The 27,130-nt window shown below is 45.7% G+C and overlaps 2 protein-coding genes across 4 annotated transcripts in view; both read right to left on the bottom strand.

The window, feature by feature from the left end:
• LOC309327451 (long-chain fatty acid transport protein 2-like) overlaps positions 1–5,467 on the bottom strand; it is a 59,766-nt gene extending 54,299 nt beyond the window's left edge. The window contains exons 1-4 of one of the 2 annotated variants that reach the window (XM_081836740.1): positions 4,871–5,467; positions 2,814–3,023; positions 2,345–2,503; positions 1,414–1,538 (exon numbers count right to left, since the gene is read on the bottom strand). In XM_081836740.1, coding sequence (XP_081692866.1) covers positions 1,414–1,538; positions 2,345–2,503; positions 2,814–3,023; positions 4,871–5,348 — 972 coding nt within the window. In that variant the 5' untranslated portion in view covers positions 5,349–5,467. The remainder of the gene's footprint in view (positions 1–1,413; positions 1,539–2,344; positions 2,504–2,813; positions 3,024–4,870) is intronic. The other variant, XM_081836739.1, reaches the window with a different exon arrangement.
• A 1,574-nt stretch (positions 5,468–7,041) lies between these two features.
• The window catches only part of LOC309327452 (long-chain fatty acid transport protein 2-like), a 31,192-nt gene continuing 11,103 nt past the window's right edge, over positions 7,042–27,130 (bottom strand). For both annotated transcript variants that reach the window (XM_081836742.1, XM_081836741.1), the window contains 6 exons: positions 23,254–23,448; positions 18,538–18,628; positions 16,998–17,196; positions 15,178–15,275; positions 9,099–9,229; positions 7,042–8,177 (listed from right to left, as the gene is read on the bottom strand). In XM_081836742.1, coding sequence (XP_081692868.1) covers positions 8,001–8,177; positions 9,099–9,229; positions 15,178–15,275; positions 16,998–17,196; positions 18,538–18,628; positions 23,254–23,448 — 891 coding nt within the window. In that variant the 3' untranslated portion in view covers positions 7,042–8,000. The remainder of the gene's footprint in view (positions 8,178–9,098; positions 9,230–15,177; positions 15,276–16,997; positions 17,197–18,537; positions 18,629–23,253; positions 23,449–27,130) is intronic.

The raw sequence follows: 27,130 nt of genomic DNA, 5'->3' as shown, positions 1-27,130 counted from the left end.
TATCTTCCAAGGATCTCAAGGTGATGGACATGGTTCTCTTCCTCCCCATTTAATCTTCACAACAACCCCGTGGAGTAGGTTAGGCTAAGAGATCGTGACTGGCTCAAGGTCACCCAGTTAACTTCATGGCTGAGTGAGGATTCAAACCCCCGTCTCCCAGGTCACAGTCCAACACTCTAACAATGACGCCACACTGACCAGTGCCGGCTTCCTGTCCTCCTGATAACAAACATGTCAGGTTTGTGAATGGCTTCCTAGGAAGGCTCTTTGGAAACTTCACCTGGTTCAGACTGCAGCTGAGGGGCTGTTATTTAAACAGTATGCCATAAGAATAGCCTTGAATCAGGGCAGTGGCCCACCTGGTACAACACCTAAACGGCCTCAGTCCAGTATATCTGAAGGAGCGTCTCCACCCCCATCATTCTATCCGGACACTGAGGTCCAGCGCCGAGGGCCTTCTGGCAGTTCCCTCACTGTGAGAAGCCAAGTTACAGGGAAGCAGGCAGAGGGCCTTCTCGGTAGTGGCACCTGCCCTGTGGAATGCCCTCCCACCAGATGTCAAAGAGAACGACAACTACCAGACTTTTAGAAGACATCTGAAGGCAGCCCTTTTATTGTTTGGTGCATTACTGTATTTTAATATTTTGTTGGAAGCCACCCAGAGTGGCTGGGGAGGCCCAGCCAGATAGGTGGGGTATAAATAATAAATTATTATTATTATGATTATTATCTTGATCTGTTAGATACCTGTGGGAAGCCAACAAGCAGCAACAGAGCACAACAGCAGAATTTGCCTACCCAAGTTGGCAGCCTTCACTGGCTCTTGCAGGAAGAAATCTCACAATTTACGTGCTGTGCCACAGATAGAAGGCAACCAATGTCACCAGAGGTTTCCAAATCATGGTTTCCAATTCTGGTTCTCAGGTAGCTGCCAGGGCCCATGGGCCTTCTTTTAAAAATCAAGCAAAAGAAACTGACAGGGCCATAAACTACCCTGGAAATTGATGCAGCTTCTGGAACATTTGAGGGTTTTGTTTGTTTGTTTGTTTGTTTGTTTGTTTGTTTTGGAGATGGGATGGCATTCACTAGGGGCATTGCTGCCTAGAAAAGGATGAAGATATTTTTAAGTTAAATAATAATAATAAAATGAGTGCCTGCAACTGTGTACCTGCTTCACCAGCTGTTTCTCGGCAATAAAATGGATTTTAAAAAAACAATGAGAAAAGAAGATGGCTGCTCTCCAGGTGGTCATTTGCAAGCTCCCTGGGCTGTGGGGCTCTTGACTTTGACCTCTAGGTGCAGCCCCCATCTATATTTTTGGATTCAGCTGTGAATCCAAATGGACAATCCATCTGAATTCTTGGCAACATTTTTGCCGCAACAACAAAACTGGCCTCTCTTGCCAACGATTACCTTTTTCACATTACACAGGTAGCGCATCATTTCTCCCACATACAGGATCAGGGAAACGCGATATCGTCTGCAGTCCTTCCAGAACTCAGAAACGGAGAACTTAGGTCTCAAGACACATGTAGACCCTTGTGGGAATAAAGAGAGAGAGTGGCTTAGGTGTGGCCTTGTTGTGAGCATTGGTATAGGCAGATGCAGTTCTAAGTGCCATGCATTATATTATTGCAATGTACCGCAAGTCATATGTTGGGCTGCAGTTCTAAGTGCCATGCATTATATTATTGCGATGTACCGTAAGTCATATGTTGGGCTGCGTCTGGAAAGTGTTTGGAAACTTTCAGCTGGGGCAAAATGCAGCAGCTAAGTGATTTGCTCTAAACGTGCAGAGAACCCTCACAGATACAAAAGCCTCCTTGCTTCTTGAGCCAGACAGCAGCTGAAACAGGGCTGGAGGATTTCGTTAAGGAGGTTGGGAACTGTACCTCTGTCAGGGGTGAACTACAGTTCCCATGATTCTTTGGCGCAGGGGAGCAGTGCGCTTTAAAATCATGTTATGTACACAGCCTGAATATGTTTGACTTTCACATGTAGGTTTCCTGGTCTGCTTCTTCCCATGGGTAGATGAAAGAATGTTCAGAATTAAATGGCGGCAGATGTTTTCAATGTATATAGTGCAAATATGTGGTGAGGAAGGATCCTATCTGGAGAGAGGTTGTGTTGTGTAGTGGTTAGAGCATCAGACTAGGACCCGGGAGACCAGGGCTCTGGTCCCCACTCGCCCTGAAGATCACTGGGTGATCTTGGGCCAGTCTCTCAGTCTAACTTGAGAGTACATCTGCACTCATGGATGTGTGTATGTCTATGCACTTATCAACCCATCTCTGCCTATCACCCTCTTGCAGAGGAGGCGTGTGAGTGGGCATTCCATACATACCAGCTTCCAGGCATCCTCCAACCCCAACTAAGAGTGCAACTGAGTGGTACAGCGGCAGCGGGATGTAGACGATGTCCTTGGGGCGGGCCCCAAAGTGGCCTGATAGGTTGGATGCTATCAGCATCTTCCTCTGGGTAAGGATAGCAGCTTTTGGTAGCCCTTGAGGAAAAAGAGAAGGGCTCATTTAACAACCACAAATGACTCCGTCCAGTGGGAAAGCGTAACATGCTGGGATCCCAATAGATTCCTTCCCATGTTGGCAGATTCTAGGAGCCACAGGAGAGAGCTGAGTGCAAGATGGGGACCAAAGGTGGGACAAACTACCCCAAAGGAGCACAACAGATTCCCCATCAAAGGCACTAGCCCTCCCTTAATGACCCCATACACAAGTAGGGCAGGTAGAAGGAAGATGGGATTTCCAGACATAATTGCCCCCCTCACCCACCACTGTAACCTTTTCCCTCCTCACCTGTAGTCCCAGAGGTGAAAATATACAGGGATGTAGATTCAGCAGTTACGTTGGCTCTGAAGGAAATGGGCACAGGCTCGGCTGAGCTGGATTGGATCTGCCCCAGCAAAGCTTCCACGCCCTCGGTTGTGGAGTCTTCGCTCAGGAAGAAAACTTGGACTCCTTCATTCTTTAGAGCAGGAAGGACATCCTCAATGGCATCCTTGAAATCTTCAAGAGAGCATGAAAAGAGGTGAGAATTTTTTATTGACGCTTACTTCCTAACCTTAGGCACGGATATCTTCAAATACAGGCAACTCCCCATTTACGCATGTTCAATATGCATGCAACCGTATATACACACATTGCGTCAAATCCGGATGTGACCCAAAAGGTCAGCAAAAGAGGCGGAATGGGGTGTTTGCAGGCTTTCCCAGTTGTGTTTTCAATGGCGTTCTTCTGCATTTATCCTGATTTTCTTGTTCCCATTAACCATTCCCTAATTCATTCCACACTTTCCAATGTTTTTCTCCATCGCTTTCCAAGCTGCAAAAAGCATGAATCTTTTAAAAAGTTGATTTGTTGCACTTTGCGAGCAGCGCCCTTTAACCCACTTTAACTGTGCAAACTTAAAAGTTCCAGTATGTTCTTGAATCCCTCCCCCCAGATATTGATGGACTGGAGGTGCCCTTTGTCTTCTTGGCTAGGTCTCCTTTCCTAAATGTCAATGACTTCTGTAACTGTTGAGCGGAAAACTGTATTGAAAGGCAGGGGCACGCTAGTTTCTCACAAAAGAAATGAGAATAGTGCCTGTATAGTGCCTGGCCTCATATCTCAGGTTCTACAAATGCTCAAAACTTACTTTTTACTGTAAAATGAAAGCATGGACTCTTGGGACTAAGGTTCATCCACAGGATAACTGCTTCTCCTTGCCTCTTACCCCTTCCTCACATCCTTGACAGCTTCCATAATCTCTTATCAGTGGCCATGCCACCAGTATATCCATGTACTGGTACCTAATTGGAGTTGAGAAGCCACTGTGGATCTCTAGTCACCTGGGCAGTCAGTGAACTGGCACAAAATAGGGAGCTCTGCAAACATCAGCTGAAGATTTATCCACTCTCACCTTTCCTCCACTCTTTCCAGCCATGGCTGTGCTTTGAAGCTCTGTGTCCAGGTGCCTCCCCATCCCATTTATTTATTTATTTTGCTCCAGAGCTTTTCCTGTGAAAACCTGCTCTTTAGTGCTCAAGGGGAGCAAACGTCAACCCACAGAAAACCCTGATTGATGCTTGTTCTGATTCAGCTTTAAAGAACTTGCTGTGGGTGGGAGTGTGTGGATCAGCCTCAAGTTAAGTCTTTTTTCTTTTTTTTTTGCAGAGTTTGCAAAATCGAGCAATGTAACCATGCATTTTGTCTGGGACTGCAACATCAAAAGTGAGAGCGGGGAAGAAAGAGAGGATAAAAGGGCCTTATACACTTTATATACCTTTTGCCTCACTCTTTACAGGCTCTGTGTTTGAGCCGTCCCCGTCCCCCCCGAAGATTTTCCTGCAAAAACCTGCTCCTCTTTAAAGCTGAATTCAGATTTCCCCTGGATTGACGTTGGCTCAGATTGAGCACTGAAGAGCAAGTTTTCACAGAGAAAACCCTGGAGCCAAAAGAAGGGCACCCAGACATGAAGCTTTAAATCACCAACCATGCCTGGAAAGAACCGAGGAAAGGTAAGTGTGGACAAGCCCTTAGTCGCAATCTCTTCCGGATCCAGCCCAAGAAATGTTCCTGCAAGAAGAAGAGCTGCAAATGGTGCTCCCCACTGAAAACTGGCCAAGTTTTCAGGGCGCCTGAGGCAGCATATTCTACACAAACCCCTTTCCCTGGAAGCAGAAATACGATTTAAATAAATTTAACTATTCACTCCCTTTCATGACACTCAAAAGCAGCTGTCTGGGGCTGCTGCCAGGATTCCTTGCCCAGAGGAGAGCAGTGGTCAAACTGGCCTAACTGTGCAGTCCAGAGATGCTTTCATTTCCCCCCTGAGGTGCAGCTATTTCCAACTAGCCAACAGTCACCATCACCTGGAGTTGTCAGTAGCACTTTGGCCTTGCAGGAGCTGAGGGCATGCAAGAGAGACTTGGCTCGGATGTTATAGTTGATACACGCCATGACACTGCCAATCTTCTCCAGTCCCATCCAGACCCAGAGATAGGCAGGGACGTTCTTGAGGAAAACAGCCACCGTTTCCCCTTCTTCCAGCCCCACGTGGTCCCGGAGCACTCTGGCCAGCTGACTGCTGAGCCTGTCGATATCTCGGTAGGAATAGGTTTCGTCTCCAAAGAGGACCAGGGGCTTCTCTGGGTGCTTCTTTACTTTGGCCAAGAAGAAGTCCAGTAAGGTGATGGGAGGTTTGTGGCTGAGACACCTGTGGCATTTGTATCCTGTATGAAGGAAGCGAAAGAAAGAGACCACATCCTGCCAAAAATAGGGGCTGTAAAATTTCCCCAGGTGGTAGAGAAGGATCAAGATCCCTGACACAACCGTGTTCACGTCGAGCATGGCTGGGGTCTGGCTTCAGAAGTCCCAAGCTCCTGGAATCTGCAGGCACCCACTGCCTCTTGCAGGCTCTGTCCGAGAGCTGCTGAACAGAAGGCAGAAAAGCAACGAGGAACATTAAATGAGATGGAATTTGGACTCTCCCCTCCCACCAGTTCCCACAAGCCGATAGGAGGGAACACTTGACTGTCAGTCTGCAGACAGTTAATTTGCATGGACTGAGTTGTCTTTGGCTCACAGCACAGGGCACACACAGCTCCTCTGACTTACGGTTAGTGATTATATTTCCTCTCGGATGAAGGCAGGGCTTTATTTCAGCCGGAACTCACCGGAACTCAGTTCCAGCACCTCTCAGGGGCTCCATTGCCATTCTAAGAGGACGAGGGAGAGTTCCGACACCTCTTTTTCTATAAAAATAGTACTAGATGAGGACATTGGTGCTGTCCACGTGTGCAGTTATGGTAAAACACTCTTCTGTTTGGATACGGCAGAGGCGCCATCTTCTCAAGACAATTGAGCAGGCACAAGACAATGTCCCAATGTCAAGCGCACGTCATGTGATGTCCTGATGATGTTCAAGGAGCCAGGGAGTGAAGCCAAGCACCCTCTGAAGATTGAGGGGCCTGGCCCCCTCCCAAAAATATTGGGGGGGGGCGCCAAAACTGCTTCATCCCCTAGGAGTTGCAGCGCCACGTGTATGGTATCCTTACAAGAGCTCAGAGTTCCAAAATGTGGGTTGATGGAGAGAAAATCAAATGGAGTCTCCACAGACATTTATGCGTTTATTTCATTTTTTGTCCCACCCTTGGTACCCGTGAAGGTCAGTAAGTTAGCAAAGATGGCTGCCTCTCGTTTTACACTCCAATAAGCTTGGGAAGAAGGTTGCACTCACAAGGAGCAGCTGAGGGGCTGGGAACCTCTGGTGTTGTCAGGAACTGGGCAGAGGAGGAATAGTGGAGACCGCCTCCCCAGCCTGACCCTTCCAGAGAAGAAGTTCAGAATTAAAACAGGGGGTTGAGGGAGGTAGCAGCTCAGAGGCAGATGAGGGGGAAAGCTCGGAAATCATGGGACAGTCAGAACAACACCCAGCTGAAATGTTGTCCTCAGAAGGCATTCCAGACCCTCCATCTCTCAGAATCCGGTGAGCTTTAAAAGTAGGATAGCATAGAGCTCAAAGACAGGGGGCATGTAGCAGCACCCGTAGAGAAGACAATGAGAATGACAAATGAGGAAGTGGGAGAGATGGGGGGAGGGCAGAGATTCACTCGGGACAATGCCATTATCCAAGAGGCTGGGCTCTATAGCCTCTCTCTGCTGTAAAGATTGAAATAAAAAAAGAACGGTAAGAAACTTTCCCTTGTCTTTGTACTTTCCTGGGCAACCAGCCAGGAGCCGCTGACAGCATCCTGACATATGTGCAGGCCAAATGCTGCCCTATGTGAACATTGCATATATGTACATCTGGTTATGGCTAGGTCAAGGGCTGTACTGCAGTGGCAGAGCCTTACATACAGAAGGCCTCAGGTTTAATCCCCAGAATCTCCAGATATACGGCTGTGAGAGACACCTGCCCAAAACCCTGGACAGCTCCTGCAGTCAGTGTATGGTAGGCATCTCTGGAAAACCATCACTTTTGGACCACATTCCAAGGCCATGCCATGTCTGGAACCCTACTGAAATGAAGCACCGATCCTAGTTCTTTTGTTGTTCCAGATGCGCAATGATCTGGTCGTATCATTAATATTATTTATTAAATCCATTCGAAGTTCACAAGGTGGTTCACAACATAAAAATACAAAAGGAGAACACAAACTAATGAGAAGACAACGTGATGTTTCCTTCATGAGGTTCCAGCCTAGAAGCATGAAGACCACACTGTGCTTTCTGAGGCTGGTTCACTGAATTTAAGTGGCAGCATTTAAATGTGTTGCCATCAATTGCGGCCGATTCCAGACTGCAGCTATTTTGTGGGTGGGATTCCATCCTATACCAGCAAATTGAGGTTGTGCAATTAAAGCAGATTTGATTATCTTGTGCAGCAAGTGTGCTTCAAACAAACAAACACAAATCCCAAACTTTTGGTAAGGGAAGTGATAGGGAAATGCACTGGAAAGTGCAGAATAGCAATTGTTTGTTGCGATGTCTGCACAAACTTTGCGAAAATGAATAGGGTGGGATGAATGCTCCACAAACATATTGCCTGGAAGATCTCTGCAAATGACACACAGATATCTCCCTGCAACAAACACAAAAGTGGCAACTGGCGAAGATTGCTTCCTGCACAGGTTAACATTAATCCCTGGACCACATTTGTCCATGTGTGCACAGCTACATGGAAATGTGTGATAACACGCAAAAAACATTCCAGTGAGTAGGGAGCAGAGGACCCCGGTGACAGCCTCATGTATGTAGTTTGCAATATATACATTGCAGAGCAAGTGTGTTGTGTGAACACAGAAGGACAAAGTCTACAGGGGAAAAGAAAAAAAAAACCAGGCACTCCTTTAAAAAAAAAAAAAGGGGGTCCTCCAAACTAACTTGTGCAGGATTCTCAAGAATTCATGGAGATGCATGCATGCCCTTCCCAGACCAAAGTGTTCAGTGCTCTAGTTGCTCTTGGGTTTCCTGTGCTACTAAGGATAGCTAAAGAGGCGTTCACAGCTTCAGTTTCTTCTCTGCAATGGCACTGAAGATCTGCTGAGTCATTGGCACGTAACTTTTTTCCAAGTCATCTAGGAAGAAGAGGGGGTCCCTGATGGTGACAGGGTCAAATCCTTCCTTCACCAGTTGACTTTTGAGCTGCTTAAAGGTGCCTGTGGTCTCCAGCATGTCCTGTGTGAAAAAGGGCACTGGGGTGAGTACAGAAGCATGAATGACGCCCCACCTGTAATAATCATGGGCAGGCAAGCAAGCCCTGATAAGAAGTAACAACTCTCTGACAGTTTTATGTTACGTTTATTTATAAAAAACACATCCAGAGCACGGCTTCTCGCCTGCTCGCATTGACGATAGTTGGTCAGTCTGAATCTCCGCCCCTTTCACAGCAGGAAGGACGTCAAATTCCAGCCCTTCCCCTCTTGCCCATCCATTGTCCTCTGACCTTATCCATTCTCCCAGAATGGGGACTGAGAGGCTAGCCTTCCCCCTTCCACTTGACACACTCTCAGTCCTCTGCTTATCTGCTGATTGCCTAGCAACACTCTGGCTGCCTCCTAACTCTCCTGCTTCTTGAGAGCTAACAGGTAACAGGGTTTAGTGAGCAGGAAGAGGCAGCGGCAGAGAGAAGTCCGGAATCAGAGGCAGAAGCAGAAGCAGAAGCAGAAGCAGAAGCAGGAGAGGAGGGAGACCAAGAAGCAGAGATGGGACAGACTAGTGAAGAAGCACAGGTGTCTCCCCCTCCTGCTGCGACCCGTTCCTTTCCTCACTAGTATCTCAGAACCAGGAGAGGCATGAAGTGGGAGGAGCAGAGACAGGCATGCAGGCACAGTCTCATATTGCTTGCTGGAAGAGGAGGTGACATAGACAACTGTGGGAAGGCAGGGACCTTCATTCTTCGCCACTGCCTCATGGAGGCAAGACCTACTGAAGAAGAGTTGGTGTGCTTATTAGGCCTGGCACTCCTGCACAGATCCTGTTTTTTGTACCCAAGAGTTAACTTCACATACTCCATGTGATTTACTGATGGCTCACTCCTGACAGCTAACAACATTAATAATACAGACTAAAGAGTGATGCAACAGAGCAGCACCTTACCCGGATGCGAATGAAGCGAGGTATAGCATAGTTTGGCAAGCAGTCCTTGGCATGGGCATACACCTCCTTCCCATCAAAGGGCAGCCCATCCTTCAGGCATATGGATGCCATCCCAATCTTTCCTTCGTGTCCTGGAACAAACCAAAAAGAGGACTGTTTTAAGGGTGGAGCCACACGTTGCACACAAACGGGGATAAAAGAAAACCCCAATGGGGGCTTCTTCTAGGGGGGCTTCCAGATGTGACAGCATCCACATCACAGCTGTTCTGTCTTAAATTAGAAGCGGAAGCAGAGCTCTGCTTCCAGAAAACTAACACTCTGTGGCCAAGTGTGCAGCCTTCATTTCCTCTGCCCCAAATGTTGGAGGGGGGCAGTTTTCACTGGGACCATTCTTTGTGTGAGAAAGGGTGAAATACTACGTCTCCCTGCCCCCACTGCACTTCACACACCTTCACACACCTTCACAATTATTTTTGTGTGTGGAGGGAGAAAAAGAAAGGATCCAAAGGCAGTGTTAAAAAAGAGGGCTAAAGTAGGGGCCCCGTGGATCTCCATATGTTGTTGGGCTGCTGCTCCTGTCATCCCTGATCACTGGCCATGCTGACTGGGGCTGATGGGTTGGAGTCCAATAGAATCTGGAGGGCTGCAGGTTCACCATCTCAGGATTAAAGCAGTAGAATTAATTCCTAGAGAGGAAATAGACAATAGAGAAGGAAATGGTTCTACTGCCATGCCTAGCCCTGACCTGGTAAATGTAGAGTCCTCAGAGGGTGAACTCCAAGGACTTTGAGGAGCACGCAGGGTCTCTTAGAACTAGCACTGAGGATCCCCTTGAGGGGTCTTCTCAGGGAAGGCCTGCTGAAAAGCCCTTGGTGGTATCAAAGGAAGAGTGGGAGCCACCACCACCCCAGTCCTCAAGAACACCAGCATTGAAAGATCTGGGTCTGAGGGACCATTTTTGGTGGACTTGTAAAAGAGTAATAGTGTATTGGGAAATGATCCATAACAAACTGAAAAATATGTTTAAAAGTACTCCCCCCCAAAAAAAACCACAACAACTCCAGAGTCCTTTCTGTTGGGGATAATTCAGACTGAAATTCCCAGGGGTCAAAAAAGGTTATTTATGTAGGCCACTACTGCGGCCTGTGTTTTGTTAGCCCCAAAATGGAAAACGAGCAAAGTCCCAACTAAAGAAGAGTGGCAACTTAAGTTGACAGAATATGTGCAGCTTGCAGACATACAGAAGAGAACAAGAAGAACATACAATTAGAGAAGACTGGAAAACTTTTACTGAATATATGGGAAATAACTGTGTACAGCTGAAAACACTGGCAGCATTAAGATAAATTCAACAGTGCAAATAAGTTATGATGCATGTAATAATGGAATACTGAATGGTATAGTTTCTGTAAAATATGCAGGAATTTATGATATGTAAAATGAACCATGGAAAGAGAGGAAGGGAAGTCATTGGTATGTCAAGGATGTATACATGAGTATTTTAAATCGTAAAACAGAAAATTTGTGTGTGTGTGTGTGTGTGTGTAAGATCCAGGTCTGTGGCTGAAGAGCAATGACGTAGCATGTGTGTGACATAAAAATTCGGCACCCCTTCACCTCTCTGCTTCTGTTGTTTGTCGTTGTTGTGGTGCTGCTACAGGCACCCTCTTGATTCAGCGCCCAGTGTGGGCGGACCAGTCTCGCTCCCCTAAATGCACCTCTGCTACAGACTCAGAGTCAACACACAGCTCATGAGTAAAGAGTCTCCTGGGCCTTTCAGTTGCTGGAAAAGCCACTTCCGCCCTTCGGAGGAGGTGAGGTTGTGGGCTTCACAGCCCCACCAAGCACGCGGTGGATGGAGGCCTGCCCCCGTGCGATTGGGGGGATTGCCAGCTGCGTCACCCCCTGGTAGGCCAATCGGCTGGTTCAGGGGGCGTGGCCTACCCTATAAAGGCAGGGTGCGGCCGGGGATCTCCCTCTTTGCTACTCATCCGCTGTTTAGTTTTCCCACCCTCCTACCCTATAAGGTTTTGTTCTTTGACCTTGCTATGGACCTTGGTTGGTCGCCATTGAGGGGCCTTGTAGGAATTTTTCCACTTGGCAAATTGGCACCAGCCACTTGGTTTTCGCCTACCTCATAGCAATTGTCATAACTTTCCAGGTATTGGCGGTTAGGCATTGGTATATTTCTGTAGATGGAAGAGGGGAGGTAATGCCATCACCTGCCCTGCATATTGAAGGGTAGTCCGGTAAAGGATTCTGGGGTGTGTGGCCCTGTCCGAAGCCTGGAGAGGTGAGGGCCCAAGGCACGCCCCCTATCAGCGACCCCAGGGGAGTTCCCAGTTTATGTGCATCAGCAGGACTCCTTCTACTGGTGGTTAACCCTTCCCGGACTTCAAGCGGATGGGCTGAAGTTGGATATAGTCGGTTAGGACCAATGCCTAAGCCAATACCACTCATCACGTGTAACCAATAAAGCTGTGGCCTTTTTTAGCCCATTAACCTTAATAATTGTGTCATGTGTCATTACTTCCACTTGGGAGGGGGGGAACTTGCCACGCAACAGCACAGGTCTCTGGCTCCTGATTCTAGTTCCTGCAGCTTGCCTGAACTCCCTGCGCTATTAACCTTGGATTGTTGCCTGATGTTGCTTCTGATTTATACCTTGGACCTTGGCTGACTCTCCATGCTTGACCTTGGTTTGTTTGCACTGTGCTCCATCTGCAACCCTGTCCCTGCGACAAGGCAGCACGAGTTGTCCATGCATAAGGGTTGTCTCCTGTGGGGAGATAGGGTGATCATCCCAGCACCACTGAGAAACAGGGTTCTTGAGACGCTTCACATGGGACACCCGGGAATGGTCAGGATGAAGTCGCTAGCCCGATGTTATGTGTGGTGGCCTGAAATGGACCAGAACATAGAACAATGGGTACGAACATGCAAGGCATGCCAAGAGGTGCGGCCAGAAGTGGCCAGAGCACCAGTTCCCTGGTGGGAGGAGTCCAGATCTCCCTGGAGCCGGCTGCACTTAGATTTTGCTGGGCCATTCCAGGGGAAGGTCTTTTTGGTTATCGTCGATGCATATTCCAAATGGTTAGAAGTGGCGATGGTCCCTAGCATGGCATCAGCTGCCGTAATCAAGGTGTTGAGGCAGCTGTTTGCAACCCACGGGTTACCTGAGACCATTGTATCAGATAATGGGGCAGCTTTTGTATCCCAAGAATTCAGGGCATTCTTGGCTGATAACTTCATAAGAGGGGTCACATCCGTGCCCTTTGACCCATCCTCCAATGGGCAGACGGAGCGCATGGTAAGAACAGCCAAAGAATCCATTGCGCGCTTAATGGAGGGTAACTGGTCAGCTCGCATCGCGCGAATGTTATTTTTGCAGCATGCGACGCCGTGTACTGCAATGGGCAAGTCGCCAGCTGAGCTGCTCTTGGGTAAAAGACTGGTAACGGTGCTGGATTATGTCCACCCGGATAAAATGCCAAACCGTAATGCAAGAGCAACCCCCCAGGCTGAGACTCACACAACAAGGTATCTCGCCCCTGAAGATCTGGTCTGGGTGAGGAACTATTCATGAGGTTCGCGGTGGGTGGCTGGTGTGGTCACCCGGGCTAGTGGACCTGTGTCCTATTATGTGACCTTGGAAAATGGGCAAGTTTGGAAGAGACATATAGATCAGCTGAGGCGCCGGGCGCTCAGCAGAGAGGAGTCTGATAATTCATCCCTGGCTAACGACGCAGAGCTACAAGGCCAGGGTGAAAATGGCCCAGAGGTGCAGTCACCAGGGGCCTCAGCAAATGAACCAGGGTCTGCTGGTCCTCAGGATGACGAGGTACAGGTAGGGGACCCTGAGATGTCTGGGACTCCATCTGTTCCTGATGAAACCCCTATAGCAGCCCCCCTACCACAGGTGACACCCAATCCAGAACCGGCAACACCTGTTGTCAGGAGATCAAGTAGAAGTTGTAGGACCCCACAGTACCTGAGAGATTACGTCTGCTGTGCTCACTAGGGGGGGAGGGGTGTTGTGTATTGAGTCAAAGGATTTTATATCTGTATTATTATTGTTTGTATTGCATTAGGGTAAAGTAACTGCCTTTTGGTTCCAGAGGGTACAGCTACTATTGGTTCATTTAAGCTGCTGTATTTGGATCCTCTGTCTTATTGGTTTCCTCCAAAAGGCAGGACTGTGATTGCCTGATATTGTTCCCTCCAAAATGTATCCTTTCTAGCTTGTTCCCTGTCCCTATAAATGTAGCTCTCCCCTCCTCAAGTCTCAGTCTTGTTTGCTTTAATAAAGAAGTGTTACTAGAGAACTGTCTCCAGCATATTATGTCAAGAGAGCTGAAATCACAAACCCCACGTCACAACAGTATTCTGTGAACATTGTTCCTTTACCTACTCCTAGACTATACGGAGAACCCAGTATGGCTCATTCTTTTTCTTGACAAGTGAATTTTCTCTTTCAGATTGCTTTTCTCCTTCTTCATATGTTTCCACCCTCCCTTAGGCATATAGATTTTGTAGTTGTGAAATTATTACTATCATCTCCTTCTGCTATTTCAGAAGCTAGCTTAGACACCTGCTTTCCGGGCTGCTTTTCTTTTATTGTATTTAGAGGGAGGCTGGAAGTTATGGTTTTACGTATGCTTGGGATTCATGTTCAGTTTTATGATGAATTATTCATTGTACTTTATGTGGCTGATCTTTACATACACCACTTAGAAATGATTATGTTTTAAAAGCACAATATACATGCCATGAAATAAATAATTAAATAGGCTTGTAAATAGCCACTGGCCTGGGCTTGCCGGTGGGACGTTAAAAATTGCTTGTTGGCAACCAAGTAGAGATCATGTTGTAAATAGCAAAGAAGTTGGTTCTGGTCTTTCTGGCTTTTAGCTATGTCACAAATAACCACATTCTCCACATCAGAGGGGAAATGATCAGTCCATCTTGCACCCTGGGAGGTGAATGGATTTTTGCTGCCGCATACATTTTCATTGTCCACAGTACAACTCAGAATAGATAAAAGGGTTACATCTGAATATGTCTGCCTGCAGCACAAGGCAGTATGTGGACTAGAGAGAAAGATTAACCTAACTGGCATCTTGATCTCAAATATTTGTGCTAGCATATCTGCCAGTGGTGCAAAATCATGGTTTGTGACTTTGCTCTGATCGTTGTGGGAGCTCTTCTTAGTAGTGGAGTAGGAAAGCTGGAAATAGTGCCAACGTATTTCATATCTGGCAACCAATGCACCCCTTTGGTTTCATATAGTACGGGGTAAAGGTAAAGGTAAAGGGACCCCTGACCATTAGGTCCAGTCGTGACCGACTCAGGGGTTGAAGCACTCATCTTGCTTTATTGGCCGAGGGAGCCGGTGTACAGCTTCCAGGTCATGTGGCCAGCATGACTAAGCCGCTTCTGGCGAACCAGATCAGCGCACCGAAACACCGTTTACCTTCCCGCCGGAGCGGTGCCTAATGCCCACGACACAAATTTTCACAGCCCTCTAGTGGCTATGGTGGCTCATTTACCAGAAGTGAGGTATTTTGTGTTAACTCTGGAAGAGTAGACTCAATTCTGACCAGACTAAGCCTTCTGATCTATATTATGTTCTAGGGGGCTTAGTTTGGTCAGAATCGAGATTGCGCTTCCAGAGTTAACACAAAATACCTAAGGAGAGTGAACAAAGTGTGGCTATTCCACAATGAATGCCCAGTGTGGAAGCATTGTGGGTGAAGGACATTTTTTCAGTGGAGGGGGAGCAGAGGCGAGCTGCCGGCCATACCTTCCGGGGCAGATGGGAGCTGGAGTCCAGTGACATTTGGGGCAGCATAGGTTCCCCACCTCTGGTTTAGACACCTTGTGCTCTATAGACCGTGGGACTCACAGGCACTTCAAACCATGACTGGAAATGGTGCCAGTGTCCAAAGATGGCGGGTACAATTGACTATCCTCAATACCTCTTCCCTTAGCCTGCTGCTGTGGAGCTGATCTCCTGATGCCACAGATGCTAACTCTGGCTGCCCAAAGTTGCATTTAAGAATGGCACTTCAGGACCCACCTGGCACCGGCACTCCGTAAACACTGGCTTCCTGAACCGACTCCAGCGTTGCCAAGGTCGTCTCAACCTCCGTGGTGGCCACATTCTCCCCTTTCCAGCTGCAAAGAGAGGGGAACAGTTACCATTTGGGGAGAAGAGCATGCCTATTATGTTAAGAGCAACTACCACAGCATTTCTTTCCCGCTCTTGAGTGTTCAAAGTGCTTTGTGGAGGGTGGCAGGAAGGTGGGGGCAGAGTTGGCACACTCCTGTGTGCTCACCCCTAAATGTCTGTCCATTTAAGCCCCATAATAAAACAGTGGAATAAACCAAAGCAGGCACACATCCCTGCTTCTTCCTACACCTTCTGCTAGCTCAGAGTCAGCAAGAGAGCAAGCAGCAACAGCGAGAAGGAGGAAGAATAGGACCGGGTAGGAGAGCTGGGGTGGGGGTGGGGAATTCACATCCAGCAACCAATGTGCCCCTTTGGTTTCAGATATGACATGGGAAGATGAGTCAAAAATCCAGGACCCAAATTTCCACAGCCCTCTCGTAGGTGCGGAGGCTCATTTACCAGAACTGATGTATTTAATGTTCACTCTGGAAGTTTATACTTGATTTGGACCAAACCAAATCTCCTGGTGTGTATTTTGCTAATGCTAAATACATTACTTCTGGTAACCAAGCCTCCATAGTTGCTAGAGGGCTGTGAAAATTTGTGTCCCAGGCATTTTAGATTTGTCTACCCATGTACTATCTGAAACCAAAGGGGTTCATTGGTTGCCAGATGTGAAATATACTGGCATTCTTTTCAGCTCTCCTACCCCACTAAGGAGGCTCCCAGGATCAACAGTGGGGCTTTCACATGAGGTGTGGGTCTCAGCAACAATCTGACAGTGTTCATTGCAGATCAGAACCAGAAACTTCCTGGCAAATTGCTTGTTTTCCTGCCTCCTTTCAACATCACAATACGAATGATCTCTGTACAGAATAAGGACATTTACAGTACATGTGTTTCTGTCATCTTTCTTCCTGAGGTGTTTGCTAAGGGCTCGTCCACACTTCCACTTGAAAGCACAGGGCTCAGCAGTTTTCCACTTGTGTCATGCTTTCTGGGCATGGATTTGAGTGATTTTGCCTTTGCCCTGTCATTTCCCCCTGGAAAACCCACTCTTTAGTGATAAATCGGAACAAACAGCAATCGTGGAAAATCCAGTTGCATTTGGTGCTAAATATCGAGTTTCCATAAGGAGTGGAAGGGGGCAGAAGTGGGGCAAACGGAGGCACGGATAAACCCTGAAAATCAAATTGTGGGTCTTTTTGCACCAACAGCCAGATCTCCTGTTGTTTCCCCCTCAACCATTTGCTTTGAGAGCTGCTGGGTATATTGCAAAGCAAAGGGGCAGTGAGACCGCAGCCAAGCAGAAATTTCCGTCTATGAATATAAATGAGCAAATGCAAATCTCATGCAGGCTTGTGTCAGGGGCCTGTCCCCGAGACATTTTAGTACTCCCCCTGCTTCTAAATATACCTTGCATAGATTTGCACTGTGTTATATGCTATACCTGCCATAATGCCAACAGATATACCGTATTTTTCCATGTATAAGACTAGGTTTTTTTAACCAAAAAATTGGGTTTAAAATTGGGGCTCGTCTCATACACGGGTAATGCTGAGGGGTGTTTTCTTAATTTGGAGTCCCCCCCCCAAAAAAGAGGGCATCTTATACATGGGGTGTCTTATACATGGAAAAATACGGTGTATATCATCTGAAACTGCAACCTCACACTCCACGAGACCAAGTGCAGCAGATCCTACCCCACCTGGAGAGGTGGGACTCACCGGAAAGTGTCTCCTACCCGGTCCTGAAAATATAGAAAGCCATCATGGTCTTGCATCAGGAGGTCACCACTGTTGAAGTAGCAGTCTCCTTTGGTAAAAACATCCCGGAGAATCTTCTTCTCCGACTTCTGTTGGTCTCCTGCGTAGCCAGAGAACGGGGTATGGCTAGTGATCTTGGCCACCAGTAATCCTGTCTCGCCTTGGAAGGGAAGGAAGGAGAACCTTGGTAATTCCGTCCTAATTCCCCATGCCCCATAACAAATCAATAGAGTGGTAAAATTGACTGGACCAGACTACTCTAAACAATTTCACTCATAAAGGACAATGTTTTTAGAGTACAGGAGCTGAATGGAAAAGGTAGCTTTGCATGCCTTCCCCTTGAAGTTTACCCCTCACGGAGCTACCATTCCCAGCATCCCCCAACTAACTACAATACCCAGAGTTCTTTTAGGGAAAGAATGCGTTTCGAATGTTCTATAAAAGTATAGTGCGTACACAAAAGTGCTTTTACCCCTTTGGAACATTACTGGTCTTAAAATAAACTGGATAGTTCCTTAAAAAGAACAAAACTCTTTAAATCTTCATTTGTTTCTGAGTTGGTTCAGAATATTATTATTAATTTATATATAATTTATTTATACCCCACCCACCTAGCTGGTTTTCCCCAGCCACTCTGGGCGGCTCCCAGCAGAATATTAAAAACACGATAAAACATCAAACATTGATTCACATGTTTCAGATTTCTTTTAAAAGTCAGATAGTTGTTTATTTCCTTGACATCTGATGGGAGGGCATTCCACAGGGCAGGTGCCACTACCAAGAAGGCTCTCTTCCTGGTTCCCTGTAACCTTACTTCTCGCAGCGAGGGAACCACCAGAAGACCCTTGAAGAAGGACCTCAGTGTCCAGGTTGAGCGCTAAGGGTGGAGACACTCCTTCAGGTATACTGGGCTGAAGCCGTTTAGGGCATTAAAAGTCAGCACCAACACTTTGAACTGTGTTCGGAAACATACTGGGAGCCAATGTAGGCCTTTCAGGACCGGTGTTATATGGCCTCAGCAGCCACTCCCTGTCCCCAGTCTAGCTGCTGCATTCTGGATTAATTGTAGTTTCCGGATCACTTTCAAAAGTATCCCCACGTATTTTATATTTAATCATTTATAATTCACCTTGAGTTCTCTTGGGAAAAAGACATTCCAGAAATTCTATAGACAATCTTAAAAAAAAAAAAAATCTCCCCGTAATGCGCCTAAGAGTTTTGTGGACTGGGCAATTCATATGTAAAATTAGTGCTTGTATGTGATGCTGGACCCAAACACACACACACACACACACACACACACACACACACACGCATGCTGAAGTGAGAAACCAAAATTCTGAAGTGAAGAGTGCTGAGAGATGTTAGGAGACCCCATACAGAGCTACAGTTCTCAGCACCCTTGCAAAACCACAGTTCCCGCGATTCTTTGGGGGCAAGCCGTGGCATAAGAGTGCTTTAAACCTATGGTGTGGATGTAAATGTACGCTTGTTTTATTACCTGTGGCCACTGGGATGCAATATCCTTTCTCGTCCCTCACCGGCTCATCCTGGTCAACGTTATATTGAATCAGTTCGAATTTTGCCAGTTTCTGAAGGGTAGAAAGGAACAGATAGAAAGGAAAGCATGAGATGATAAGGCGTAAATTCAAGGCAAGCATGTTATAACACCAGGATCATAAAGCATTTTATGGAACCATAGAACTACAGGAAGGGACCCAAAGGGTCATTGAGTCCAACGCCCTGGAACCACAGCTAGGATCATTGACCTCAAGCAAAGATAACCAGTGGTCCCCAGGCCAGAGCCAGTTCCTTGGCACCTGGACTGTGGCTTCTCCTCCTTGGCACTGCTGCTCTCCTCAGCACTGCCCCTGGAAAGCGAGGGTTGCACAGATCTGGACAGAGCCACCTCAAGCTCCTTCGACCAGCAACACCAACTTCCCTCAAAGAGTGTGGTAGGAGAGCTTAGTTTGTGTCCTGCGCTTTTTAGAATTGTCTACCCATGAAATTTCTGAAACTAAAAGGCCATATTGGTTGCCAGATGTGAAACACCATACTTTCCCATGTATAAGACTTTTCGTTCTGTAAAATAAGGTGTAAAAACGGGGTGCGTCTTATACACCGATAGTGCATAGGGGGGGATGAGTGATTGGTTGCAGCCGTGTGCTGCAGCTTGTCAGTGGCAATTTGGTGGGTGATTGGTGGCTGCGGCAAGGGCTGCTTAGGATTGGCTGGTGCTGCCTTAATTGGGCAGGAGATTGGTTGCTGTGGCAAGGGCTGCTTTGGATTGGCTGCCGCTGTGGCAATTGGGCGTTTGAATGCTGGCTGCTGTTTGCGAGCGGGCAGACATTTGCAGGCTTCTGTGATGCGAGCGATTTTCTGGGTTAGTGATTTACTGCAATCCCCACCCCCAAAAAAGCTCCACAACTCTGGTCAATCCTCCCCCATTTTCTTAATTTTGAGTCCCCCAAAATAGGGTCTTATACACAGCAGCACGTCATACACAGAAAAATATGGTTTGTTGGCATTATTTTCTGAAACCAAGAGGCCAGAGGGAGAGTAACTGCTTCTGCTAAACTGGGCAAAGGTGCGCTCAACATCTCTGGCCGGTGTTGGGTAAAGCTGTGTTTTCTGCCTTTCTCTCAAAAACATCCCTCAAGATGCCACCTGGGAAAGCTCTTGGAACTTTCTACAAGCCTACGTCACTTTAGCTATCATGACTCCCCTCCCCTAGGAATTCTGGGAATTGTAGTTTGGTGAGAATGCTGGGGATTATTCGTTAAGAGGAACCTAGTCGCATGCCACCACTCACAGGACTACAGTTCCCAGAGTTCCTCTTGGGAGGGGTGATTATTAAACTAAGTCACCTTATGCACATTTATTTGCTTTTCAATTGAGGTAATAAATCACTGTAAGGTTTTCAATTGAAAATAGTTCAAAGTTTAGGACTGAATGGATTAACTTTACACAGTTGTGTAAAGCTTGTGGGTGTCAGCAGATTTTTCATTTTGTTGACCTGGACTTTGGAACCTGCTCTTTGATTTTAGTTTATCTAAGCAGGTGCTCCAGCAAAATGTTGCAACATGAAGTTTAGGACTCCAGCCAGCCATGCCCTTTTTCAGGGCATTCCATTCCATTCCCTCTCCCTGCTGGTTTACGATTCTCCCCACTCCACTCTCAAAAACAACCTGTCATAATTCTCTGCCCGAAGTGTATGCAGAGCCCTCATTGGACTCTTTCCCCCCAAAAAATGTTTCTCTTTTTTTTGTACTTCTACAAACCTTGGAGTTCCTGGGTACCTGCTGATACATCTTCCTTGTTTGTGTGAGTACTGCTACTTTGGCTTCAGAAGGAACCACACTTAGAAAATTGAGTTTACTATTACTACAGCCGTACCTTGGAAGTTGAACAGAATCCCTTCCGGAATGGAAACCAAGGCGCGACTTCTGATTGGCTGCAGGAAGCTCCAATCAGAAGCTGTGGAAGCCCCATTGGATATTCGCCTTCCAGAAATAGTTCGCAAACCAGAACAGTCACTTCTGGGTTTGCGTCGTTTGGGAGCCAAAATGTTCGAGAACTAAGCTGTTTGAAAACCAAGGTACGACTGTGTAGACAAGTAGGATCCACAACAAAATGTTGCAGCACGGGTTGCTCCCTGTTCAGGATTCCAGTCACTGCGCTCCATTTCCTCAAGATAGTGACCCCCTCTTCTATGTGGGGGGTGACATTTTAGCAACATAACCAATGGCACTGGCAGCCTGAACATCAGCAATAGAGGGAATTATGATGGCAACATTTACAATACATGATATAATGTAATAGAGAAAAGAGTTCACTAACTTTGCAGCTGTCTTGCATGATCTCCCCCCACCCTCAATCCATCCATATTGAATTGGCTGGCATTTTCCTGTTGCTAAATTCATATACAGTGGTACCTCTGGTTGCGAACAGGTTCCGTTCCGGAGGCCCATTCGCAACATTAATAGAACGCAATCCGCAGCGGCGTGTCTGCACACATGCAGGTTGCAATTCACCACTTCTGTGCATGCACGTGACATCGTTTTGCGCGTCTGCACATGCACGAGTGGCGAAACCTGGAAGTAACCCTTTCTGGTACTCCCGAGTTGCTGCAAGACGCAACCTGAAAAAACATGTCATGAAGCAAACATAACATGAAGTATGACTGTATTAATTGGAAATATTTTCTGGCACACTTTGAAACGCTTTATTGTGAAATGTGCTTGATCAAAATAAAAAAAATGCACTTAGAAGTCTCAGGTGCCAAAACATGATTTAGCAACATCATGATGCAGGGCCAAGTTTGGCATAATGGTTATTTCCCCCCCCCCCTCTCTCTCATAGGACTCCTGTTACTTAAGCCCTGCATCTCAAACAGACATGGCAAGGGGTGAAATTTTTCCCATCCCTGTATCAGACGTGCCAGGAACAGCTTCACATCCAGGGTTTACTACACAACTCTTCAAAGGACAAAAGCCCTAATCTCGGAATATCTCGTGGGACCTTTGCACACGAGGCTGCATTCCAGCTAGGCAAAGATCAAAGGTTTCTAGAAGCAGCCCCACCCCCCATTTAAAAAATACCCATATCTCTCCATCCTCCATCCATGAAAAGAGCAGGCATTATCATAGTACAATACAGGACACTCCAGTCAGGTAAAACCACATGAGGGGGCTGAAGCCCTTGAACCAGAATAACAATAAAGGAAAGGAACAGAAGAAAGTCTCTCATCCCTAGCCAAAAGGTGATTAAGACTAAGAAGGCACCAAAGGTGCCAGGATCCCTGCAAACAATAAAGGTAAGAAAATGGTGAAGGACCCCTGGACAGTTAAGACCAGTCAAAGGAAAGGGGGAATAAGGCAGGTGTGGCCAAATTGGGGGGCCTCCACAGCTGTCATTACCAATGGTCGGGAATAGGGCCAGGTGATATATCAATATATTGTCCAAAGCTGGTTTGAAGTCCATATTGTGATATTGGCTTTGTAATTTTTGACCTGACAATATATTATTATTATTTATTGAATGTATATACCACCCTACACCCGGGGGTGTCAGGGCGGTTCACAGAATAAAATCAAGTTATAAAACAACAAAATACCTAATAAAAATAAAAATAACACCTCCCCCCCAAAAAAACACAAATTGTGTGTGTGTGCGTGCTATGCAAAAATCACAATGTGGGCAAAACAGTGAAGCCAGCCAATGCCTCTCCTGATTCCTACAGCCCCTATTAAACTCTGTTAACTCAACTCTCCCTCACCTCATGCAGGAGGCAGCGAATCACAAGACCAGGTGCCAGCAAAAATCATGATGAAGGCAAAACTGTGAAGCAAATGCCTCTACATAGTTCCATCCTTATTTCGGACATTGTGATATATCGGTATATCGCTATTTGTTTAGCTGTCGATATATAACAATGTTGAAAACCAGCTATCGCTCAGCCGTAGTCAGGAATCCAGTCCAATATCTGGAGAATACCACTTTGGTTATTCCTAGACTGAAGTATAGTGGCAAAGTCTACACAGAAAAGGTGGCTATTGAAGAGAGAACTGAAGGCAGCTTTAAGAGACCAGAAGATGAGGTGTGCAATTAGAGTGGAGTGTTTGGGGATGTTTAACTGGGACCTTGGAATTCTATAAGACATTCTTCGTCTAGCTCCTTCCCTTTGATCTTACCGCCTTGGGTGACCCTGTTGCGAGTACGAGATTCCCGACGGCTTCACTCACAAGGGTCATAGGAATGTGCAAACCCACTCACCACCACAAGGTGATGATCCAGCGAGTGAGACAAAGAATTACCCAAGAAGTCCTCAACAGCAGAACAGGCAGGTGGTATGTTACAACGGGTGTGAAGGCGGATGAAAGCTGCAGCAGATAGGATCTACCTATCGGCATGACTACTCATGCCATCGGAACAGAGCCCTATTGCAAAGACTGTGCGTTGATCAGCGTGCACTGATCTACACACATAAAACAAATTCATGCACAGGCGTCTTCCAAAAATCCAACCCAACACTGTGGAAGGACGTGTGGGTCCAGAATTGGCCTCCACAGTCACTTATGGACTCACTGTTAAAACTGTGTTTATGGAAGACAATCCTACTCTGCTACAAGCGATCGCCAAAGAAGAAGATAAGACATTATTTATTTAGACATTTGTGATCAACACACCCTGGAAATTCCTGCTTAGCCCTCATTACCTTGTGGAGGAAGTTTGTCTTTCCCAGGGCTCCAACCTTCCCGATGTAGTTAATAAATCCAACATTCCCCTCTGTGGCGCCATAAAATTCGTGGATTTGGATAGGTTTGAATCGATGCAGGAACTCCTTCCAGACTTCCACACGCATGCCGTTACCTATTGCCAGTCGCACACAGTGGTCTCGGTCACGGTCCGTCTACAAAGAAACACACTGAGGTGATCACTGTGGTTATAAGCTGTATGGATAGCCATTTCACTGGCGATGAATAGGAATTGCTTCAAGTGGTTACACTAACGAACTTTCACAAAAAGAACGCCTTGTCATGCCCTGTAAGTTTCTGACTAGATTGCTGCAGTGTGGGGCTGCCTAGGAGGACGGTTCAGAAACTTCAGCCGGTTCAGAAGATACAATGGAGAGGTGCAACTTGTAGAGAATAGGACAAAGGGCTCAACCACACTTTTGACTGAGCCGTAGTTTGATCATATTGTGTCAGAGAGCTTTTTGCACTGATCCGTGGTGGTGCCTTGCGAAAATCCGATCCTACCCACTGAATTTCATTAGATGTGCAGAAAATCTGAAGAGAGGTTTTGCTTAACCGAGCTTCAATTCACCAGATAAGATTCTATTATTATTATTATTATTTGCAAAGCACGGCTGCAGAACAACTAAAAAATCTCTCCATCCAACCTGGAGAAATTAATTAGTGCACAATATGATCAAAATATGGGTCAAGCAAAAGTGGATGAGTCCAAGCTGTATCTTGCAGGTACTTAAAGAGCTTCTCTATTCCACTCCAGTCTATCCTATCTTATTCAGATTATTTGATTTACATCACACACCCTCATCACACATGATTTCGGGGCAATTCACAACAATTTGAAACACAAGGCACAGTAAAACAAAGGTGGAAACTAGACACATATTAAAAAAACACTGCAAAAATGCTTTTTTAAAATTTTTCAAAAATATCTTGAATTTGCCATAAGCTCACCATTGCCATCTAGCATCATATTTGTATAGTGCACTCAAAATGCACTTAAAAGTTAGATTTGGAGCTGTATAGCAGAGTCCAAAATAAACATACTTTAAATTACAATCATCCTCCATTATTATTATTATTATTAATTGAATTTATATACTGCCCTATACCCAGAGGTCCATGAAACCTTTTGGTCTCAATAGCTTTGTAATTCAATGCAGAAATATCATAGATGCGGAGAAGGCCTTTGATAATATCTCTTGGAAATTTATGAAGGGAAATTTAAAAGAAATGGGAGTGGGACGGGGTTTTGAGAATGGGATTGATGCAATATACTCAGAACAAAAGGCTAAATTGATAGTTAACAATGTGGTTACAGAAGAGTTCAAAATTGAAAAAGGAACACGACAAGGCTGCCCGATTTCCCCTTTGTTATTTATTTCGGTTCTGGAGGTGCTCTTGAACATGATTAGAGGGGACCGGTTGGTGGAAGGGATTCAGGTCGGAGCGAAACAATATAAACTTAAAGCTTTTGCAGATGACCTAGTTTTGACCCTGCAGGAGCCAGAATCTAGTACAAAAAGAGTATTACAACTGATTCAAGACTTTGGTCGGGTGGCGGGATTTAAATTAAACAAACAGAAAACTAAGGTGTTGGAAAAAAAATTGACAGATACAGAGTCAGAACGGTTTCAGAGAGAGACAGAACTAACTGTGGTTAAAAAAGTAAAGTACCTAGGGGTAAACATAACAGCAAAAAATCTGAGTCTGTTTAAGGATAATTATGAAAAATGCTGGTCTGAAATCAAAAGAGACTTGGACAGTTGGACAAAATTAAAACTTTCTTTGTTAGGCCGAATTGCTGCTATTAAGATGAATGTATTGCCAAAAATGCTGTTTTTGTTTCAAACACTACAGATTGTGGACAAAACGGAGTGCTTCCAGAAGTGGCAGAGAGATATTTCTAAATTTGTCTGGCAGGGCAAAAAGCCCAGAATCAAGTTTAAGATATTAACTGACGCGAAAGAAAGAGGGGGCTTTGCCCTGCCAGACCTAAAGTTGTACTATGAAGCCGCAGCTTTCTGCTGGCTAAAAGACTGGCTACTTCTCGAAGACACTGACGTACTGGACCTGGAAGGTTTTAACAATGCTTTTGGTTGGCATGCATACTTATGGTATGACAAGGTTAAGATCAATAAGGCCTTTAAGAACCATATTGTCAGGAAAGCAGTGTTTAATGTCTGGACAAAATACAAAGACTTATTGGAAAACAAAACTCCAAGGTGGCTTTCACCTCTGGAAGCTAAGGCCCGAAAAAGACCCAATATGGAGGCCAAATGGCCAAAATATTGGGAAATATTAGAAAAAGATGGAGACAATTGGAAATTGCAGAGCTTGGAGAAAATGAAGGATAAAGTGCGAGACTGGTTACACTATGCTCAGATTAAAGAAGTTTTTAAAAATGACAAAAAGTTAGGGTTCCAGGTGGAGAAATCGAAGTTGGAAACAGAACTGTTAGAACCTAAGACTAAGGTACTTTCAAGAATGTATAACTTGCTGTTAAAATGGAACACACAAGATGAAATGGTTAAATCAGCTATGATAAAGTGGGCACAGGATATTGGGCATAACATTATGTTTGAGGACTGGGAAAGGTTGTGGACCACTGGGCTGAACTTCACTGCATGTAATGCTTTGAAGGAAAATGTAATGAAAATGATATATAGATGGTACATGACCCCAGTTAAACTTGCCAAGATATACCATTTGTCTGATAATAAATGTTGGAAATGTAAAGAAAATGAAGGAACATTCTTTCACCTCTGGTGGACTTGCCCTAGGGTGAAGGCCTTCTGGGAAATGATATATAATGAGCTGAAAAAGGTATTTAAGTATACCTTCACTAAGAAACCAGAGGCCTTTCTTCTGGGTATTGTCGGCCAGAAGGTGGTAAAGAAGGACCTAACATTTTTTATGTATGCAACAACGGCAGCAAGGATACTCATTGCTAAGAAATGGAAAACTCAAGATCTACCCACACTGGAAGAGTGGCAGATGCAACTGATGGACTACATGGAACTGGCCGAGATGACTGGCAGAATCCGAGACCTGGGAGAGGAGAGGGTTGAAGAAGACTGGAAGAAATTTAAGATTTATTTTAAAAAATATTGCAATTTGGCTGAATGTTAAGAAAGGATGCTAGATCATAAATAATTGTGCACCACTAAATTAGATGGAATTAAGATGATAAGTAAGTTGAGGAAAAATTATAAACCTATTGGAGAATTAACAGACTATAGTTAAATGAATGTGACACAAGATTGTAAACAAGATGATAAATTGCGGGCAAGAATTGACAATGATGCAAGTGGGAGCGGGAGATGTGAGGGAGTCCAAAGAAGTTAAGAAAATATGTTATGATATATGTTACACTGTTTTTTTTATTTCTGCATATATGTTTAAAAATCTTAATAAAAATATATATATATAAAAAGAAAGAAATATCACATCAACTGACACTTAATGCAGGGTTTTGGCTCACCAAAAACTAAGCATGGCAACTGACTGACACATCCAAACCGAGAAGCATTGAACTCCCTGCTTTCTGCAGCATCAGGTGTACACCACCTGCTGTAAGGGATTCAGTACAGTGGTGCCTCGCAAGACGAAATTAATTCGTTCTGCGAGTTTCTTCGTCTTGCGGATTTTTCGTCTTGCGAAGCACGGATGCACCCTGGTATTAACAGTTTTAAGAAAAAGGAAACAAACTCGCAAGACGTTTCGTCTTGCGAAGCAAGCCCATAGGGAAAATCGTCTTGTGAAGCAACTCAAAAAACGAAAAACTCTTTCGTCTTGCGAGTATTTCGTCTTCCGAGGCATTCGTCCTGCGAGGTACCA

This window comes from Podarcis erhardii (genome assembly GCF_964252035.2).
Source record: "Podarcis erhardii genome assembly, chromosome: 13".
NCBI classification, from domain to species: domain Eukaryota; kingdom Metazoa; phylum Chordata; class Lepidosauria; order Squamata; family Lacertidae; genus Podarcis; species Podarcis erhardii.
The sequence above is the reverse complement of the archived record's forward strand: the minus strand, read 5'-3'. Positions and strand labels throughout refer to the sequence as shown.